At 49.5% G+C, this 19,150-nt stretch overlaps 1 protein-coding gene across 1 annotated transcript; it reads left to right on the forward strand.

Annotated features, from left to right (window-relative positions):
• Nucleotides 1-6,342: 6,342 nt before the first annotated feature.
• ANKK1 (ankyrin repeat and kinase domain containing 1) lies at nt 6,343-18,868 on the forward strand. The gene is given in 11 exon segments (XM_011977021.1): nt 6,343-6,499; nt 6,502-6,526; nt 12,041-12,185; nt 12,188-12,337; nt 13,502-13,532; nt 13,535-13,652; nt 13,958-14,007; nt 14,660-14,815; nt 15,843-15,961; nt 16,598-16,634; nt 17,565-18,868. Coding segments are annotated over 11 exon segments (2,292 nt in total).
• The last annotated feature ends 282 nt before the right edge of the window (nt 18,869-19,150 follow it).

A 19,150-nucleotide genomic window follows, 5' to 3' on the forward strand; every position in this document is an offset into this window, starting at 1 on the left:
TGAAGGAAGGAAGGAAGGAAGGAAGGAAGGAAGGAAGGAAGGAAGGGAGGGAGGGAGGGAGGGAGGGAGGGAAGGAACTTACTCTGCTTAACAGTAAGGAAAATAGAAAAAAAAAGAAGTTATAAGAAGCATGACACTAGTCACATTTTAGAAGTCCCTTTCTTTACCTGCAGAGCCAGCAAGCTTTCAGAGTTCCCAAGAAAACCACCTTTTAGTATTTAAGTCCTTCCCTAGTCCTAGCTTTCCCTTGCTCCTGCCTATCCAGGAAGAGCCCAGAGGAGAGCAGAAGGATAGATTTACGACCAGATCACCAAGGTTGACATAAGGAGGGCATTTTCCCTTTAGAGTCCTGCTAATAGGAGGGTCAAGGTGATTTCCTCAATCTCCTTGGCCTCTTTGTTAAATTAAAAAGGGTTAAATTTAGCATTCCTAGTCTCTTGGATACTCCCAGAGAAGGTATTGACCATGACCTCTTGGGCATGTTCTGAGGCTGCTCAGGCCCCATGTTGGAATGATGCTTCTCTGAAGCCCTGGCCACAGCCAAGCATTTCTTCTAAACTGCTTGAGGTGGCAAGATGCTTGGGACATCTGTTTCTTAATTTTATATGGACCCAGCCCAGAACCACAATCACCCAAGAGCATAGGAAACCTGTGGCCATGATTTTGACAATGAAAACCGTGGTTCATGAAACTCAGGGCTTCCATTTTTGGCTTCTTGACACTCAAAGTAGTTTTTCATCAAAAAGCCCTTCAAAAGGGAGACTGGTTTCCATATTAGGAAGGAAAATCTATACTCTGCCAACTCCAGAAATGTTCTTACAACATTGTTGGTTTACTCCATCTCACTGCCTCTTTCATACACACCCCATAGCAGGAGGCCCCAGCTTTGGAGCCCAGCCTGTGTCTGCATCCCCGCACGTCTCAGCCGCAGGCACACGATGCCTTGAGCCTCAGTAAGCATGCTGGATAGAAAGAGTCCCTGACATGATTTGGACAATGGCATGTTGGCTTTTTATTTTGGCTTTCTCTGAATGACTCTCATATTTTGTGAATTGGGTAGAATCCTGGCCCTGTCAGTGGGTCTTAGCTTATCTGACCATCACCTTGGTCAAAGTATTGAGTCTTGGAACAAGTTCGCTCCCTCTCACCATTGTCTCCAACCTCAGACATTTAACACAGTGGCCTTTCTCTTTCTCCTTGAGGTTTCTACGTGTCCACAGGGGGACACGTAGCTGTGTTCCTTAAGGTGCTCCGGGGTAAATGTCAGATTACTGCCTTTCTCCTATTGTGGGAATATTTTCCTTCCAAGAATATAACATTACCTAGTAATAAGGACAAGAACGAGAAATAGAAGGGCGAAGGAGAAGTAGGAGGAGGAAAAGGAGGAGGAGGAAGAAGAGAAAGGGACTTTATATGTATTTTTTTAAATGTTCCGTTTGGAGATAATTATAGATAAGCACACAATTTTAAGAACTTATGCAGAGATCCCTGATACCCTCATCCAGTTTCCCCCAAAGGTAACATCTTATGTCACTATAGCACAACATTACAACCAGGAAATCAACAGTGATACAATCCATAGTTCTCACTCCGGTGCCGTCAGTTTTACATGCACTCATTTGTGTGTGTTTGTGTATGTGTGTCTGTGCATCTGTGCATGCATTTAATTTGATGGAATTTTGTCACATGCATTGATTCATGTGACCACCATCACGGTTAAGATACAGAACAATTTCATCACAAGGATCCTTTGCACCAACCTTTTATAGCTACACCCACCTGCCTCTCCCCCAGTCTCACCTCTGACAACCACTAATCTGTTCTCCATCTCTATAATTTTGTCATTTTAAGAATGCAATATAAACGGAGTCATACAGTACGTAACCTCTTATGATTGGCTTTGTTCACTCAACAGAATTCACCGGAGCCTCGTCCAAATGGCTGTGTATATCAGTAGTTGCTGAGTCCTGTTTGGTAATACAGCACCATTGTGTGTTTAGCCATCATTAGTTGAAGGACATCTGAGCTGTTTCCAGATTTTAGCTATTGCAGATAAAGCTGCAATGAGCATTCGTATACAGATTTTTGTGTGAACACTGTTTTCATTTTTCTGGGATAGATTCCCAAGAGTGCAATTGCTGGGTTGTATGGCAATCGTATGTTTAGTCTTATAAGAAATTGCCAAATACTTTTCTAGAGTGGCCGTACCATTTTACATTTCCACCAGCATATGAGTGACCCCATTACTCTACATCCTCATCAGCATTTGGTGTTGCCACTATCTTTTCAGTTTTATTTTTAGCCATTCTGATAGGTAGGTAGTGGTATCTTACTTGCATTGCTTAGTGGCTCATGATGTTAAACATTTTTTCATGCACTTGTTTGTCATCTGTACATTCTCTTCAGAGAAATGTCTTTTCCCCATTTTCTAATTTGATAATTTTTTTAGCATTGAGTTTGAAGACCTCTTTATATACTATAGGAACTAGCACTTTGTCAAATATGTGCTTTACAAACATTTTCTCCCCATCTGCACTCTTCTCTTCCCCTTCACCAGGTCTTTCAATGAGTGAGAGTTTTTCATTTTGATGAGTTCGGTTTATCAATTTTCCCTTTTATGGATTGTGCTTGTGAGGTTCAGCCTAAGAACTTTTCATCTAATCCTAGGTCCAGAATATTTTCTCTAACAATTTTTATAGTTTTACATTTTATATTTAAGTCCATGATTCATTTTTAGTTAATTTTTCAGGTGTGAAGTATCAGTTGGTTCATTCTTTTGCCTAGGAGTATTCCTAGTATATACCTAAGGAAAGTAACCTTTAAAAATATACCTAGTATTTAGGTGTATTTTATGGATGATAATCCTAATAACTGTTCCAAAAGGTTGTTGTAAGAATTATAACCTTTAAAAATATACTAGGTATATTAAACTAATATTATATTATATTATCATGTTATATTAGTATAATATACAGCAATGTTTTGGAATGGTTATTATGATTATCATCCATTTTACCGATGGAGAAACCCAGAAAGATTTGATAATGTGACCAAGGTTAAACAAATGCTAAGTGATAGAAAGAAGTCAGGGTTTAAATGCGAGTCTGACTGACTCACTCACTCTAGCATTTAAACGTGTTCCTATTGCCTCGTTCAATCCCTTTTGCTCTGGGAGTCCTGCTTCCTGAACAGATGTTCCAATTTCCTGCATACATTCCTTTATCCTGACCAACCTCAGTACACAAGCCACCAGAGGCTGGGGCCTGCCAGAACCTGTCCAGGGTTCTCTGTGACACGTTTGCAGGGTGGAGAACAGGGGCAGACTGGGAAACTTCCCTATATGCAAATAGCTTGTCATTCCGATTTGGGGAAAGGCTCACATCGGATTTCAGCATCTTCTAAAGTATTTCAGAGCTACTGTACCAGCTCACTTGCCTGGGAGGGGCAGGCTAAACATTTTAGGTTCCCTGAAGACAATCACACATACACACAAAATTCATTTAATAACTCCAAATCCAGAACACTTCCATCTTCATCTGCCCAAACAAAATACACTAATAGAAGTCAGTCAGAAGGACTCAGAGCATTTTGGGGTAAAACGTCTAGGGCTAGAACCTGTTCCTTGCCCCTTCTGGTGGGTGGGGGTCATAGTTGGACTATAACCACCTCATTATCCATTCCCATTTGTAGGTAGATATGGGTAAAGGTCAAGTTTCCCTCCCAACCCCCCAGCTCTCTCCCCTCCACACACTGGCTGCTGACTTCCCAACCAGCCAGGACCTAGGGACTTGTGCACTCAGACCACTGGAAAGAAACCGCAGCCTGTGAGTTGACTTTGCTCTTTTGCAAATTCCTAAACCTCACCCTACTTTTAATGAGAGATCCAGGAGTTCTTTGCCTCTGTGACGTTATACTCAGAAAGGGTCCCTCCACCTACAACTTCTCCCAGAGCTTATCCTACTAGGCTTTTGCCCTGGCCCATGTTAGACAGCTATAAGGAGCAGCACAAGCCCAGTCAAATGATCCAGTCCCTCTGGGTCAATGAATGTGTCTATTTTGCCTGACAACTCAGAAGCCTTGGGGGTGCTTGAACCCACGGAGAGAGTTTCAACAGGTGGGTCAGCAGTAATACGCCCTGCCCCTGCAGCTCCTCCACCTCCAGCCCTGTGAGAAATTCAGTGGTGTTTTGTTCGGGATCTTGGCAACCTGCCTTGAGCCCTGGGTGTCCCCTCCTCTAGGAATGATGCTTTCTTCAGCATTCCTGTGACAGTCTCTGCAGGCAGACAATGGCAGCTTCTGGTAACTTCCTCCCCCTGGAGAGCCGCTTCAGGTATAAGTGGATCAAGGGGAATTGCTGAAATGACTCAGGCCATTCACCCCTGGTATTTCCTCCAGGAGCTGAGATAGGTCTCCTGAATGTCAAAGATCTGGGTCTCAGTCAAACTTCTGCAGGGCTAGGTGGCTGGTCACCTTCCCAGTCTCCATTTTCACCCTCCCAGTAGAGGGTATGAAACATCCTCTTGACCTCCTGGTCTCCCTGACAGTAATGTCCTTTATCACCTTCCAAACTTCTCTGGCAGAGGCTTTAAACTCGGGCAGGCAGGGCTACTCCAGAAGCAGTGGGTTCTGTCATGCCCTGCCTTGCTCCAGCCAAAGCTAGCCGGGGGCCTCCCTCTGACATACGTCTGGGGGATATGTCCTGCTCCGGATGCAGTTTCCATCATCTCCACCCTCTTCCAGGGAGCATGACTCTCTCTCCCGCTTCTTTGTATTCATAAAAGGCTACTCCCTGATCCTCCCTTGACCAACCCATTTCCATAGAAACTAAGAGACCTGAGTTTGAATATCAACTACCACTTACTAGCTATGTGTCCATTCATTACTTATTGTCTTAAGGCCAGTTTCCACATCTATAAATAGGAGATGTTGACCTCATAACATTGTTGCAAGATAAACAAGATAATATCTGTAAAGCAATGCAGTAACTGAAATAGTCGCTGATCCTGGAACAAAGTGAATGTTCAATTAATAGTGGCTATCACTAGTTTCTATGACAACTGTCTCCAGGCCCAATCTTTGGTCCTTAATCTGCTTGCCAGAATTCATCCTGGAAATTGCAGGTAAGTTGTTATGGAGGGAGCAAGTTCTCCAGCTTCCACAGGGAGTTTCTGTTTGCCTATCACGCCTACACTGTTCTCTGGGAGTCTGGTGGGCTTGTGGCATGGATGAGGGGCTCTACAGGTTTGGGCTGAAGGCAAGGCACTTCCTCCTCTGGTAGGTGGGCTCCTCAAACCTGACACTGGTCACTTTGAGGGTTCCTTGTGGACTTACCCAGCTGTAGGCGAGAAGTGGCTGACTCTGCCTTGTGTGGACACAGGTCCTGCAGGTATACCTGTCTCTGGGCAATGGCTCACTCGGTCAGTGCCCCTGGGGAGACCCGTCTGTTCAAGCACTTGTCATTTTCCCTGCTCTAGGGTCTCCAAGGTGAGAGGGCAATCCCATGGACCCAGAACCCAGGGGAACCTCCAGGCTCAGCACTGGTCATACTCCAGCTACAGCCTCCTCTTATCCCTGGCAACAAACTGCCCCTAGTAACTGGGCCAACCCCGAGGCTGGGGTCCATCCCGTTGAGGTTAGGTAGAGCGCAGCCCCAGGAAGGGAGTCCCCTGCAGACAGGAGCCCAGCCTCCCCCGCCACTCTGTCCCTGCTGACCCCTCCTTGGTAACCTATAGCACACCAAGGCTGGCTGGCTAACAAACAAACAAAACCCCAACAAGAATAAAGGAAACATGAAACCAGTCAGACCAACAGATTCAGACTAGAACATCCCCATTAAAATTGTTTGAGTCCCAAACTTGCTGGACAGGGGCAGGGGTCCAGGCCTGAATCCTTCATAAACCCTCTTGAATGCACTGCAGGAATGCATTAACTGATGTCACTTAGCGTTGGGCCTAAATAAACTGGATCCAACTTCTCAGGCTGGACTTCTTCCAGCTTCGGTTCACCTCCCAGCATCCCTCCCTACAGAGAACTGGGGAAAATCCAAGGCTGAGACGGGGGAAACGCGAGGGCTTAGGAGGGAAATACCCTCTCCCCAGGCCCAGGTCGCTCCATCCCTGCTGGGGCCTCAGGGCTCCTGTCTGGGATTTCCCCACCTTCGCGGGGCAGGAGCGGCCCCTCTTGGGCGGGGAAGGAGGCAGTGCCGGCTTGTCTCCCCTTTCCCCTCTCCCGGACCGGAGGAGCAGGAAGCGGCTGCTCCTTGGGCCACCCAGGAAGCAGCCCCGGCGGGGAGTGCGCGGCGCGGAGACAGCAAGAAAAGGGCCGGGCAGCCGCACCGACCCCATGGCCGCCGACCCCACGTAGCAGCGGCTGGGCAGCCTCCCCGTCTTCACTCGCGACGACTTCGAGAGCGACTGGCGCCTAGTGGCCAGCGGTGGCTTCAGCCGGGTGTTCCAGGCGCGGCACAGGCGCTGGCCGACAGAGTGCGCCATCAAGTGCCCCGCTGCCTCCCGCCCGACGCCACCAGGTACTGCCAGCCACGCCCTCCCCTTTCTCGGAGGAGAAACTGAGGCCCGGAAAGCTTTGGACCCAGGGAGCTTGCGAAGAAGGAGTGGGCTGAGTTTGGGGCTGAGGACTGTCCCCCGCAGTGTCTCTGAATTCCACCCAGTAGCCTGAGCCTCCCAGGCACAGCATACCTGTCTCCCTAACCAAAATAGAGCTGGCACACAATACCTGCTTGTAGACTCAACAGAGGTCAAAGGCAAGCGGGAACTACCTACCAAAGACTCCTTTATCCTATCTAACCTTCCGAACTTGTCCTGCCTCCTTCCATCCTTCTCTACAGCGCCTTCTTCCCCGGGTGTCCTGTGGCAATGACTGCTCTTGACTGCTCTCTGCCCCCCTCCTACTCATCCCAACTCTCAGGGCAGGGCTGAGCTTCCTGGGAGGCTGTGGCACTTTGCTCAGTGATCTGCAGGGAATCATGTTCTCTCTTCCCATGGTGGGTAGAGGGAGGAGGCCCCTCCCAACCAGTGCAGGCTGAGGAGGCCGGGGGATGGAGACTGCCTGACCTGATGGCCTGTACAGGCCCCTGGAAGGTCAAGTCTGGAGTTCTCTGATGTCTGTTTTTGTTTTTGTCCCTTGCTGTCGTCCCGTGCACTATAGCCACGCCTTGACATGCCCCCATTTTTCTCTTCCTACCTCTTTCCCGCTGTTTCCATTGTTCTCTGTCTTCCCACTGATTTGGAATCCAGTCTCATTCCCACTGGAGTTGCATATACTAGCTGTGTGCTTGCACTTTGCAGCCATGAAGAAGACACTCGGGATGTTAAATCTGAGCATGATAATCATGTCCTCCAAGGCTCTGGGACATCAATTAGAGAGTTTGGGGCGGGAGCCTCTCCGACTGGCATCTGGCTTGGATGCTATCTGTGGTTCTCTAGGATTACCATGCAGAACCTTAAGACACAGCCTCAGGTGCCACACACTCAATTCCCAGGCCTTCCCCCACCTTATGAGGAGAGGAAAAATGAAATCGCCCAAGGCCCACTCACCTTCCTCCCTCAGCATCTGCCTGTTGGTTTTGGAGGAGGATCAGATTATGCTAGGATTTGTCTAAATCATTTATAGCCTTTGGCATATAGAACGAAATGAAACAGATGGCAGTGACATGATTACACTGTGAGACATTGATGCTAACTCCTGCCACTTTCCCTTCCCAAGTTCTGGGAATTCCCTGGGTGGAGGGGTAAGATAATTAATGGTAATTAAGGCTTAGTATGTATGGATTACTATACTAGGAGCTTTACATGCATTACTTTACTAGATCTTCTTTCCAGCTATTCATTCATTCATCCACTTGACAAACGCTTATTGCTCTTCTACTATGTGTCAGGCACTGTTCTACACCCTGGGATTAATGATAAATGCAACAGATGTGTCCTTTCTCTCCAGGAGCTTGCAGCCTAGGGGGAGGAAGACGTTAACTAGATAATCCCACATGTAAATGTAAATGTGCAACTGTGAGAAGCTTAAGAAGGGGAGATTTGTGGTTCTAAGAGAGCTCATTAGTAGAAAGTTTGAGATCAGAAAAGGCTTCCTTGAAGAAGTTACGCTACAGCTGAAATGTGAAGAATGAGTGAGTTAAGTAGGTGAGGAGGAGAAAGTTTTCCAAGAACAGACAACAGAGTGTGCAAAGAATCTGTGGCAAGAGGGGCATGGTAAGTACAAAGATGGGAAAAGGCCATGATGGCTGGAGCTGGGAGAGTAAAACAGCAGTGGAAAACCACCGAGCATTTACAGCCAGGTAGCAGTGGTGATAATGGGAGGGATTAATCAGAATTGCAGTATGGAGAATGCATTGGGAGGGGTACAGTGGATGCTGGTCAAGTTAGGAGATTGTTATCTTCATTCTGACAAGAGATGGGTAATCGGGGCTAGACTGGAGTGTTGGTAGTGGAGATAGGAAAGGAATGGGTTAAGCCATATTTAGAAGATAAAAATCCACCTGACTTGGTGCTGGATTAGTCATGGGGAGGGTCATGATGAGGAAGAGGGGTATTAAAGCTAACTTGATGTCTGGCTTGCCCAAAGGAATGGAGGGTCCACTAAAATGTCCACTCCGTGAGAGTGTCTGTTTTGGTCACAACTCTGTCTCCTGTGCCTGGCACATAGTTGGTGTTCAATAAATATTTATTGAATGGCAGTGTTGACAATTAATGAAGAGAATATGAAAAGAGGCCTAGGTTTGGAGAGGAAGATCATGAGTTCAGCTTTGTACCTGTTGAGTTTCAGATGCCTTTAAATAGTCAAGAAGTGTTGTCAAGCGGACGTCAGAGTAAAGGTTGGTGTTAAGAATATTAAAACTTGGGAGTCACTTGTTATAAGTGGTCATTAAAACTAGGGCATCAGGCCAGTCCTGGTGGCTCATGCCTGAAATCCCAGCACTTTGGGAGGCCAAGGCTGGTGGATCACCTGAGTTCAGGAGTTCAAGACCAGACTGACCAATATGGTGAAACCCCGTTTCTACTAAAAATACAAAAATTAGCTGGGCGTGGTGGCAGGTGCCTGTAGTCCCAGCTACTCAGGAGGCTGAGACAGGAGAATTGCTTGAACCCAGGAGGCAGAGGTTGCAGTGAACCAAGATCACGCCATTGCACTCCAGCCTGGGCGACAAAAGTGAGACTCAGTCTCAAAAAAACAAAACAAAACAAAACAAAAGCATGGATGAGATGCATTCATTCCAAGCACTAAGTGAAAAAAACAAAGTCCCTGACCTCATGAAGCTTATAACCTAAAGGAGGAAGACAAAATAAATAGCAAATGAATAATAAACTTTTTAGTTATAGCACTCATGACCACCTGACAGTTCTTGATTAAAATATCTAAGGAGAATTGAGAAGTCTGATTTTCTAAGAAATGGTTTGGTCTAAAAATATTAATGCCAGGGCCCTCTGTGTATAGGGGAGATAAGAGTTGGGATGAGGTTGCTTTTTTTATATAGACTCCTCTGTGAAACACACACTAATTAGGTACCATTTGAGTAGAGATTTGAAGCAAATGAAGGGGTAATCCATGTGGCTCTGTTAGGGAGGAGTGTTCTAGGCAGAGAGAACAACAGGTGCAAAGGTCCTGAGGTGGGACCACACTGGGCACGGTGGAGGAACAGTGGGAAGCCCGTGTGCCAGGAGCACAGTGAAAGGGGAGTGATTAGGAGAGGAAGTCAGCAAGCTGTGCCTGGGGTTGGGGACAAATCTTGTAGGACTTTGTCAGCCATGAAGGAACTTTGGCTTTTACCGTGATGAGGAGAGCCACTGGAGAAGGGCGGTGACATGCTGTGACTTAGATTTTAAAATATGACTTTGGCTGCTGTTTTGAGAATGATTATGGAGAGGAAGTGAGAGAAAGAGAGAGTCCAATTAGGAGGCTTGGGGCAAGATGCACCTTGCGGGACAGGTGGTGAGAAGTGGTCAGCTTGTTGCTCGACAGTACTTTGAAGCTGGAGCTGGCAGGATTTGCAAAGACTTGGCTGTAGGAAGTGAGAGGGAGAAAGGAGTCAAAGATGACACGAGGGTTCTATTCTGAGGACTAGAAGGACAGAGGCCCCATTCACTGAAATGATGAAAACTGGAGGAAGGGCAGGTTTCAGGGGAAAATCAGGAGGTTAGCTTTAAACGCATTTGGTATTGAGTATCCAACTGGAGATGTCGAGATTGACTAGAGAAAGATTATAGAGGGAGAGGAGCAAAGAAGAGGCGCTTGGAGCAAGCCCCGTGGTCAAGTAACATGATATGAGCTTGCAAAGGAAACAGAGAGGAAGTGACCAGAAAGGTAGGAGAAACGCAGGAGAATGTTGACACATGGCTCAAGTAATGAAGTTTCAAGAAAAAGAGTGAGAGATCTGAACTATACACTGAGAACTGAAAACTGTTGGTTAGATATAGCAATATAGAGGCTGTTGGTGACTTTAGCCACAGGTGTTCAGGGAAGTGCAGGTACCAAAAACTAGACGAAAGTGGGTGCAGCAAGATGAGGAAGAGGAGAGACAGCAGTCAATGCTCTCAAGACTTCTGGGTATGAAGCTATGAAAGAACTGTGTAAGGCAGTTACAATAATTCCCAGTTTTTAGTTTAGAAACTGAGGCCCAGAGGATCCACTTGCCCAGGGTCATGCAGGTAATAAGGGGTGAAACTGGGATTTGAAATCAGGGCAGTGTGATCCCCACATCCCATGCTTTTTTCCACGTCATGGCAGATGTCATTGGTTCCTGTGAACCCAAGAGGATGAGAGAAGACAGATTAAAAATATCACAGAGGTGGAGAAGAGATCTCTGGCACAAGTAAACAAGAATGGGAGAAACCTACACTAGCCAACCTGTCCAGATGCCAGCAAGAGCATGTGGTTTTTCCTGAAGGTTGGGGCTCTCCAGTTGGCTTCCCAGGGAGGCCCCGGAAGCACATTGCCAGCAGGCTCTGACTGCAGCAGCATCACAGTTTTGCAAATACTGTGTTCTCAAATCTGTCATTTCTCCTTAATCCCCATCCCCGCAATCCCAAAACAATCCATATTTACTGTTCTGTGGGCACATACAGTGAAATGAGCAACAGAGTTTGCAAATGCTTATTTTGTAAGACCTTTCCTTAAGTTGTGACTTCTGTTCCAATTCAACAAAGATGTATTGTGCAGTGCATGGCAATGTGCTGTGGGAATTATAAAGATGAATAATTACAGTTCATCCATAAAATGGAGTAGTGTGCAGCTTTGGGAGATCATGCTTTGGAAGAACCCTGCAAAGGGAGGCTCAGGCTATGTGGATGCTGAGCGATAGGGCTGGAGGGGAGCAGGGGAGGAAGGCAGGGGCTCTGAGGATCCCAACAGAGCATGCACGCAGTGGGGCTCCACAAATGCGGGGAATGCGGGGAAGTGCTCGTGCTCCACATACTATGTGATCCAAAAGGAAAGAGAAGAAAGAAGGAGTGAAAGGGAGGGAGAAAGGGAAAGAGATACCTTGAAGGTGGATAGTAAAAGGATTTACCAAAATATCAACAGAGGCTAGCTCTGGAAGGTTGCATACCTGATTATTTATTTTTCTTTTATATAACTCTCTATATTCCCTATGTTTCCTACAAGGTATACCTATGACTTCCATAATTTAAATGGTAACAAATGATGTTTTGAAGCAGAAGCATGAGGCATCATGTTGGTCTTCCAGGGGCTCAAAATCTACTAGGGGAGATAAACATAGAAACAAGCAACCAGAATAAACAATAAACTGTGATACATGCTTTTTGGTGGCCACCTTTGCAGAATAGACTGGCTCCTAGCTGCAAACTCCTTGACCTCCTGCCTTGTTGCTGCTGGACTGTAATCTATGCTGCCTGCTAAATGGTGCTTCATGTCTGTCCTCCTCCACTACCTTGCAAGTTCCTGAGGCTTCTCTGGGTCCCCACAGCCTGGCGTCATGGCTAGTTTTTGTGTTCTTCTGGTTGCTGTAGTAATGAATGGGTCATCCCCTTCCATATCTTGCTTCCCCTCTCCATAGCTCTGATGTGAATTACCTCATTGAAGAAGCTGCCAAAATGGAGAAGATCAAGTTTGAGCACATTGTGTCCATCTACGGGGTGTGCAAGCAGCCCCTGGGTATTGTGATGGAGTTCATGGCCAATGGCTCCCTGGAGAAGATGCTGCCCATCCACACAGCCTCTGCTGGAAGCTCAGGTTCCGCATCATCCACGAGACCAGCTTGGCCATGAACTTCCTGCACAGCATTAAGCCGCCTCTGCTCCACCTGGACCTCAAGCCGGGCAACATCCTTCTGGACAGCAACATGCGTGTCAAAGTAAGGGCTCTGGCCAATCCTCTGCTCCCTTTCACTTGAGGGTTTCCTCCAGGTAAGCAGAATTATCCACCTGCCTGACCGGCCTGACAAGGGTTTTAAGCAGTTCCCTTCATGGACAAATTCTAAAGGCAGGGATCACACTGCAGCAGAGATGGCTAAGCAGTGAAATTTGGGGCATGAGGCTGGGTATCAGGATGCCTATAATAACCCTCTTTGGACTCAGTTTCCCATTTCTAAATTGGGCAGAATAATCCCTATCCCCCCACACTTTCTTTTATTTGGATGGAGATGTGTGTAAATAAGCCAATCCCTAAAAAAGTTGTAATGGACTTTCTTTCACTTCCTAAAACTTTTTTCTGCCCCAGGACCTTTGCACCTTCTGTTCCCCCACACCCCCCCGATTTATCTAGCAAAGGTCTACTCATTATTCAGCTCTCAGCTTAAACATCACCTCCTCAGGGAGCTCTTCCCTGATCTACTCCAGTAGGTCCCCATTATATACCTTCACCGTACCTCTGATTCTCCGTATTACTAACCCCAACATAGGTATATAATCATAAGTGAAACACTTTCCTTATTGGCTGGACCCCCCATTTGAATAAGTATTTACGAGGATATGGAGTGTGTGTTGACAGGGCGTGTCTCATTTTTCTCATCTGCTGCCCAGTCCTTGGTCCACAGCCTTCCTGGCCCTCAATGCATGGCCAACTTGGCAAGTGAATGACTCGATGGATGGGAGCAAAGGGAAGATAAATGTCCATGGTATAAGTGTTTCAGGGCCCCTGGAGGTGAAACGAACAGCTCACCGAAGGTGGCACCTTCATTCATAGTCTCTGGATAATGGTAACACCTACCATCTCCTAACTACATGCCAGGCACTGTTTAAGTGCTTTTTGCATGGTACTTCATTTAGTGCTCACAATAGCACTATGAGTTAAATACTCATATTCCTTCTACTTTACAGATGAAGAAACTGAGGCTCTGAGAAGATAAGTAATTTGGCCAAGATCATCCAGATAGTCAGTGGTAGTGCTGGGGGGAGTGCCGTAGAAAACCACTGCTCTACCCTGGAACAGGCAGATGGCAGGAGGGGTGAGAAGCCATAGCCGTTTTCTGTTCATGTGACTCTATCGCGTCCTTATCCCTGCCCCTGCTTTCTCCCAGATTCCAGACTTCGGCCTGTGCAAGTGGATGGAAAGTCCACCCGGATGCAGTACATCGAGAGGTCAGCTCTGCGGGGCATGCTCAGCTCCATCCCCCCCGAGATACTCCTGGAGAGTAACAAGGCCCCGGGGCCCAAACATGATGTGTACAGGTGAGAAGGAGGCCAGGCACAATGCCACACACGCAGCAGGCAGCTTGCTGCCACCACCCTGCCTGGCCACTATGGCCCAAAGGGCAGGACAGTGCGGGGATGAGGTCTGGCCGGAGGCGGAGGGCTGGGGAGGACTCTGGCTGGAGAGGCGGAGGGCTGGGGAGGACTCTGGTGGAGAGGCAGAGGGCTGGGGAGGACTCTGGTGGAGAGGCTTGCCTGGGACTGTGTGAACCGTAGGCGCCCCAGGCTGGGGTGATCTTGGATGTTCAACTAAGTCATTCAGAAAGCGTTTTCTGCATCCACAGCTTTGCGATTGTCATCTGGGAGCTCCTCACTCAGAAGAAACCATACTCAGGTAAGCAGGCAGCTGTGGCTCTGTGTCGGGGGCAAGAGGGCCCCTGGGAGGGGTTCCTGGAAGGGGCTGTGGGAGGACTGAGGGTTGAGAAGGAGTGCAAGTCCAGGTGTGTGTAGAACTGTGTTCTCTTCAGGGATTCCTCTCCTCACCCTCCTTCCTTCCTGCCTCTATTTCTAGAGCTCATGTCACAGCTAAAGGAAAGGGAAGGTCAGCCCAGCCCCCAGCCCATGCTTTGTGGCTCTAACTTCCTTGCTTCTAAAGTGCCCTTTCTGCCTTCTCATACCCCTGCCCCCTGCCACCTATACGCCAGGTAAAGAGACTGCAGGAAACTTGGAAAACCTCGCAACGTTGAGAGTCAGAGCCTTTACCTAGGCCTGTCTGTCAGCCCTGCTACTTTTGGACAGCACAGACCTGCAATGTGGGGTCATGTCTAGTCTTGACCTGGGAGGTGGCTGGAGCCAGACCAGAGAGACTTGGCTACTCAACACAGAACCTCAAGTCGGTTGAAAGTCTAGCTGTTTACTCACCAAGCATTTGTGGAGCCCGCACTGCATGCGTGCCCTGTCGGGATCCTCAGAGTCCCCACTTTCCTCCCCTGCTCCCCTCCAGCCCTACCTCTCAGCACCCACATAACCTGAGCCTCCCTTTGCAGGGTTCAACATGATGATGATGATTATCCAAGTGACGGCAGGCATGCGGCCCTCCCTACAGCCTGTCTCTGACCAATGGCCAAGCGAGGCCCCGCAGATGGTGGACCTGGTGAAATGCTGCTGGGACCAGGACCCCAAGAAGAGGCCATGCTTTCTAGGTGCTCATCCAGCGCCCCTTGCCCAGGGACTGGGAGCTGGGCGCGGCCGGGAGGGGAGATGACTGGGCACTCCTGGGAGCTATGCAAAGAGACACTTTTGACCCTATGGCCTAGAAGGACCTTTTTTTTTTTTTTTTTTTCCCAGAAACACGGTGTCTGTGGTTCAGGCTGGAGTGTAGTGGTGCAATCATTCCTCACCATAAGCTCGAACTCCTGGGCTCAAGAGATCCTCCCACCTCAGCCTCCTGAGTAACCAGAACAACAAGCACACCACTATGCCTAGCTAATTTGTAGATTTCTTTTTTTTTAAAGATGGGGTCTCACTGTGTTATTCAGGCTGTTCTCAAACTCCTGGCCTCAAGTGATCCTCCTGCCTCATCCTTCCAAAGTGCTGGGATTACAGGTGTGAGCCACTGTACCTGGCCTAAAAGGACTTTTTGAGGCAGAATCTGCATCACGGGGCTGGGAGGGCAGCATTGGGGGCCAGGAGTAGCTGAGGATGGGTTCTGGGCTCTGTGCGTGTTAATGCATGTCCCTGTGGGAGGCAGAGTAGAAAACCTTCGGTGCCAAAAGGCAGAAGCCACAGCATCTGGGCCTGGCCCTGTCTCCAAACTCTCCAGCCAGCCTTGGGTCCTTTCAGAGCTACTGTTCCCTCATTTGTAAAATGTTTCCAGGCCATGAGATCACAGGCCGGGGATGGCCCGTGAGGTCGTCCAGTCCTTTGGGGACTGTGAAAATGTACCTGTGTGTAAGTGTGAGCATCTTAGAGATCGCCTAACCTTGCCCCTCAATCTGTGGGAAAGGACCCTGATAACTCAGAGGGTCAGTGACTTGCTGAAGGTGCCCCACCATGACCCAGTTTCCTGCCTTCTCGAGCATGTATATGAACATATGTTCATATGCTCATATGTTCAATCCAGGAATGGATTTTGGGAGGAGACAGGAATGCTAGGGCATCTAAAACAGGGAGGGTACTGTGGGCCAGCCTGTTGCTTCCTTTCCTGTCTTTCTCCCATTCATGGAGCAGACATTACCATTAAGACAGACATACTGCCGTCACCGCTGCAGAGTCCTGTGGTCGTCCCAGAGAGCGAGGCCCTGGCCAGGAAGGTATCTTGCAAGCTGTTGCTGCGCCAGCCCCTGGAGGTGAGTGTGTGCGTTGGGCAGTCCTTACGGTCGTGCTAAGCTGGAGCCCGCTGTGTGGACTGTTGTGATCTCTGGCCAGACACTGAGCACTCACGCACAGTTCAGCTCGGGGCCACCTCCATCCAGAGGGAACACCTTTCCCTAATTTGCACGAAGGTGCACCAAGGGATAGTGGTGCCTGGAGCACAGAGCCCCTGGGAAGGATATACCTTCTCTCACATGCTTGGGACCAAGCTGACTCCCGTCCTGCAAAGGAAGGCCTGGCTCTCCCAAGCTTTCATGCTGTTGGTGTCAACATCATCCCTCTGCTCTCCTGTCCCTACTCTAACACGGGAACCAGCCATGGGTTAGCTTGGGACTCCCCTGGCTGAACTCACAGATCCACCCTGAAGTTCACATGGCCCAAGCGGAAGGCAAGGCCCTGAGCTGCCTCTTTCTGGAGGGTTTTTCCAGTTCAGTATTTTCCTCTGGAGATCTGGCGATAGTCATAGCAAAGGAGAAGGGTCTCCCAAGATAGGGTGGGCTGTGAGTCCTGACAGTGACCCGGAGTGCTGGAGAGAGGAAAGGAGGGGAGGAGGACACAGGCTAGAACTGCACCTCTGATCTCCACCTTGCCTGCTGGTTATGCCTCCCCAGGTGAATGAGGACATCAGCCAGGAACTGATGGACAGCGGTGAGTCTGGGTGCCACGGGTGGGACCAGAGAACTCACAGCAGAGAAAGTGGAGTCAAACCACACCCTTTCCCCATCTCCCTGGCCTCCCCCTCCTCCCCAGGCCTGTCACACATCCAGGGTTTGGATGCCCTTTTCCAGCACCCAGCCGCGTGTTCAGAAAAGCACATGCCCTCAGGGAACCTGGCCGCCTCCCCTTCAGGTCTGTGTCCTTGCAAGACCGGATTTCTCCTTTCCTGACCTGAGAGGTGGAGCATTGGTTCTCAAGGCTAGCTGCATGTTAGAATTGCTCGGGAAATTTAAAAAAAAAAAATGCTTTGCCTTGGGCACACCCTAGACTAATTAAACCAGAATCTATGAGGGTCAGGCCTGGGTAGTAATCATTTATTCTAATACTCCACTGGGTAGAGCAAAAGGATGTTGATCCTTAAGACCTCAGAGGGGAGTTTAGGTCATAGAGCTCCAATCACAAGTTTATTTCCAACTTACAACTACTTACTTCCCTTCAGGCCCTCCCCTGAAAGCTCTTACCTATGTAATTTGTCCTTCAATGGTAGAAGGAGCTGGTCATTGTCTGTCCTCTCTTTGCTGATCCAGATATGGAAGCTCAAAGAGGCAGTGAATTGGCTAAGGTCGGGGGATGCTGAGGGGTGAAACCAGGATTTGCACTCAGGCCTCCTGAGCCCACTGCTCTTTCTGCCTCATCTGTGGGGAAAGGACTGCAGGACTCAGTTCTCCAGGACGACAGAACCTGAACTTGAATAGTAACAGTTATGGCTGTGTAGAGAGCCGTGCTTAGGAAAGGCATTGCCCTTACTGCTCTAGCCTCTGTTCCTGGATGGATGGTACTTCCAGGAGGCAGGGGGATGGCCATGATGACTTCTGGACAGGTCACAGGTCTTTTATTTCAACCCCATCTTTCTCCCAGCAGACTCAGGAAACTACCTGAAGTGGACCTTTCAGCTCTCCGACCGTGAGAATTTGGTCCCAAGAGATGAGGAACTGTGCATCTATGAGAACAAGATCACCCCCCTCCACTTCCTGGTGGCCCAGGGCAGTGTGGAGCAGGTGAGGTTGCTGCTGGCCCATGAGGTAGACGTGGACTGCCAGACGGCCTCTGGATACACGCCCCTCCTGATCGCCATCCAGGACCAGCGACCCGACCTCTGTGCCCTGCTTTTGGCACACGGTGCCGATGCCAACCTAGTGGATGAGGATGGTTGGGCCCCGCTGCACTTTGCAGCCCAGGATGGGGATGACCGCACTGCGCGCCTGCTCCTGGACCACGGGGCCTGCGTGGATGCCCAGGAACATGAGGGATGGACCCCTCTTCACCTGTCTGCACAGAATAACTTTGAGAATGTGGCACAGCTTCTGGTCTCCCGTCAGGCTGACCCCAACCTGCATGAGGCTGAGGGCAAGACCCCTCTCCACGTGGCCGCCTACTTTGGCCATGTTAGCCTGGTCAAGCTGCTGACCAGCCAGGGGGCTGAGTTGGATGCTCAGCAGAGAAACCTGAGAACACCACTGCACCTGGCAGTAGAGCGGGGCACAGTGAGGGCCATCCAACACCTCCTGAAGAGTGGAGCGGCCCCTGATGCCCTTGACCAGAGCGGCTACAGCCCACTGCACACTGCGGCTACTGGGGGCAAACACCCGATCTGCAAGATGCTGCTCAGGTGCGGAGCCAGCCTTGAGCTGCCCACCCACCAGGGCTGGACACCCCTGCATCTAGCGGCCTACAAGGGCCACCTGGAGATCATCCATCTGCCGGCAGAGAGCCACACAAACATGGGTGCTCTCGGAGCTGTGAACTGGACTCCCCTGCATCTAGCTGCACACCACAGGGAGGAGGCAGCGGTGTCGGCACTGCTGCAGTGCAGGGCTGGCCCCAATGCTGCAGGGCAGTCAGGCTGGACACCCCTCCACCTGGCGGTCCAGAGGGGCACCTTCCTGAGGGTCATCAACCTCCTGGAACATCACGCGAATGTCCACACCCGCAACAAGGTGGGCTGGACACCTGCCTACCTGGCCGCCCTCAAGGGCAACACAGTCATCCTCAAAGTGCTGGTCAAGGCAGGCGCCCAGCTGGACGTCCAGGATGGAGTAGGCTGCACACGCCTGCAACTGGCCCTCCACAGCCGAAAGCGGGGCATCATGTCCTTCCTAGAGGGCAAGGAGCTGTCAGTGGCCACTCTGGGTGGTTCTGAGCCAGGAGCCCAGACAGAAATTTAGACAACTTGGCCAGGTGTGGTGGTTCACGCCTATAATCCCAGCACTTTGGGAGGCTGAGGCAGGCAGATCACCTGAGATCAAGAGTTTGAGGCCAGCCTGGCCAACATGGTGAAACCCTGTCTCTACTAAAAATACAAAATTTAGCTGGGTGTGGTGGCATGTGCCTGTAATCCCATCTACTAGGGAGGCTGAGGCAGGAGAATTCCTTGAACCCAGGAGGCAGAGGTTGCAGTGAGCCGAGATCACACCACTGCACTCCAGCCTGGGCAACAGAGCGAGACT

Source organism: Mandrillus leucophaeus, unplaced genomic scaffold, assembly GCF_000951045.1.
Source record: "Mandrillus leucophaeus isolate KB7577 unplaced genomic scaffold, Mleu.le_1.0 Scaffold172, whole genome shotgun sequence".
NCBI classification, from domain to species: domain Eukaryota; kingdom Metazoa; phylum Chordata; class Mammalia; order Primates; family Cercopithecidae; genus Mandrillus; species Mandrillus leucophaeus.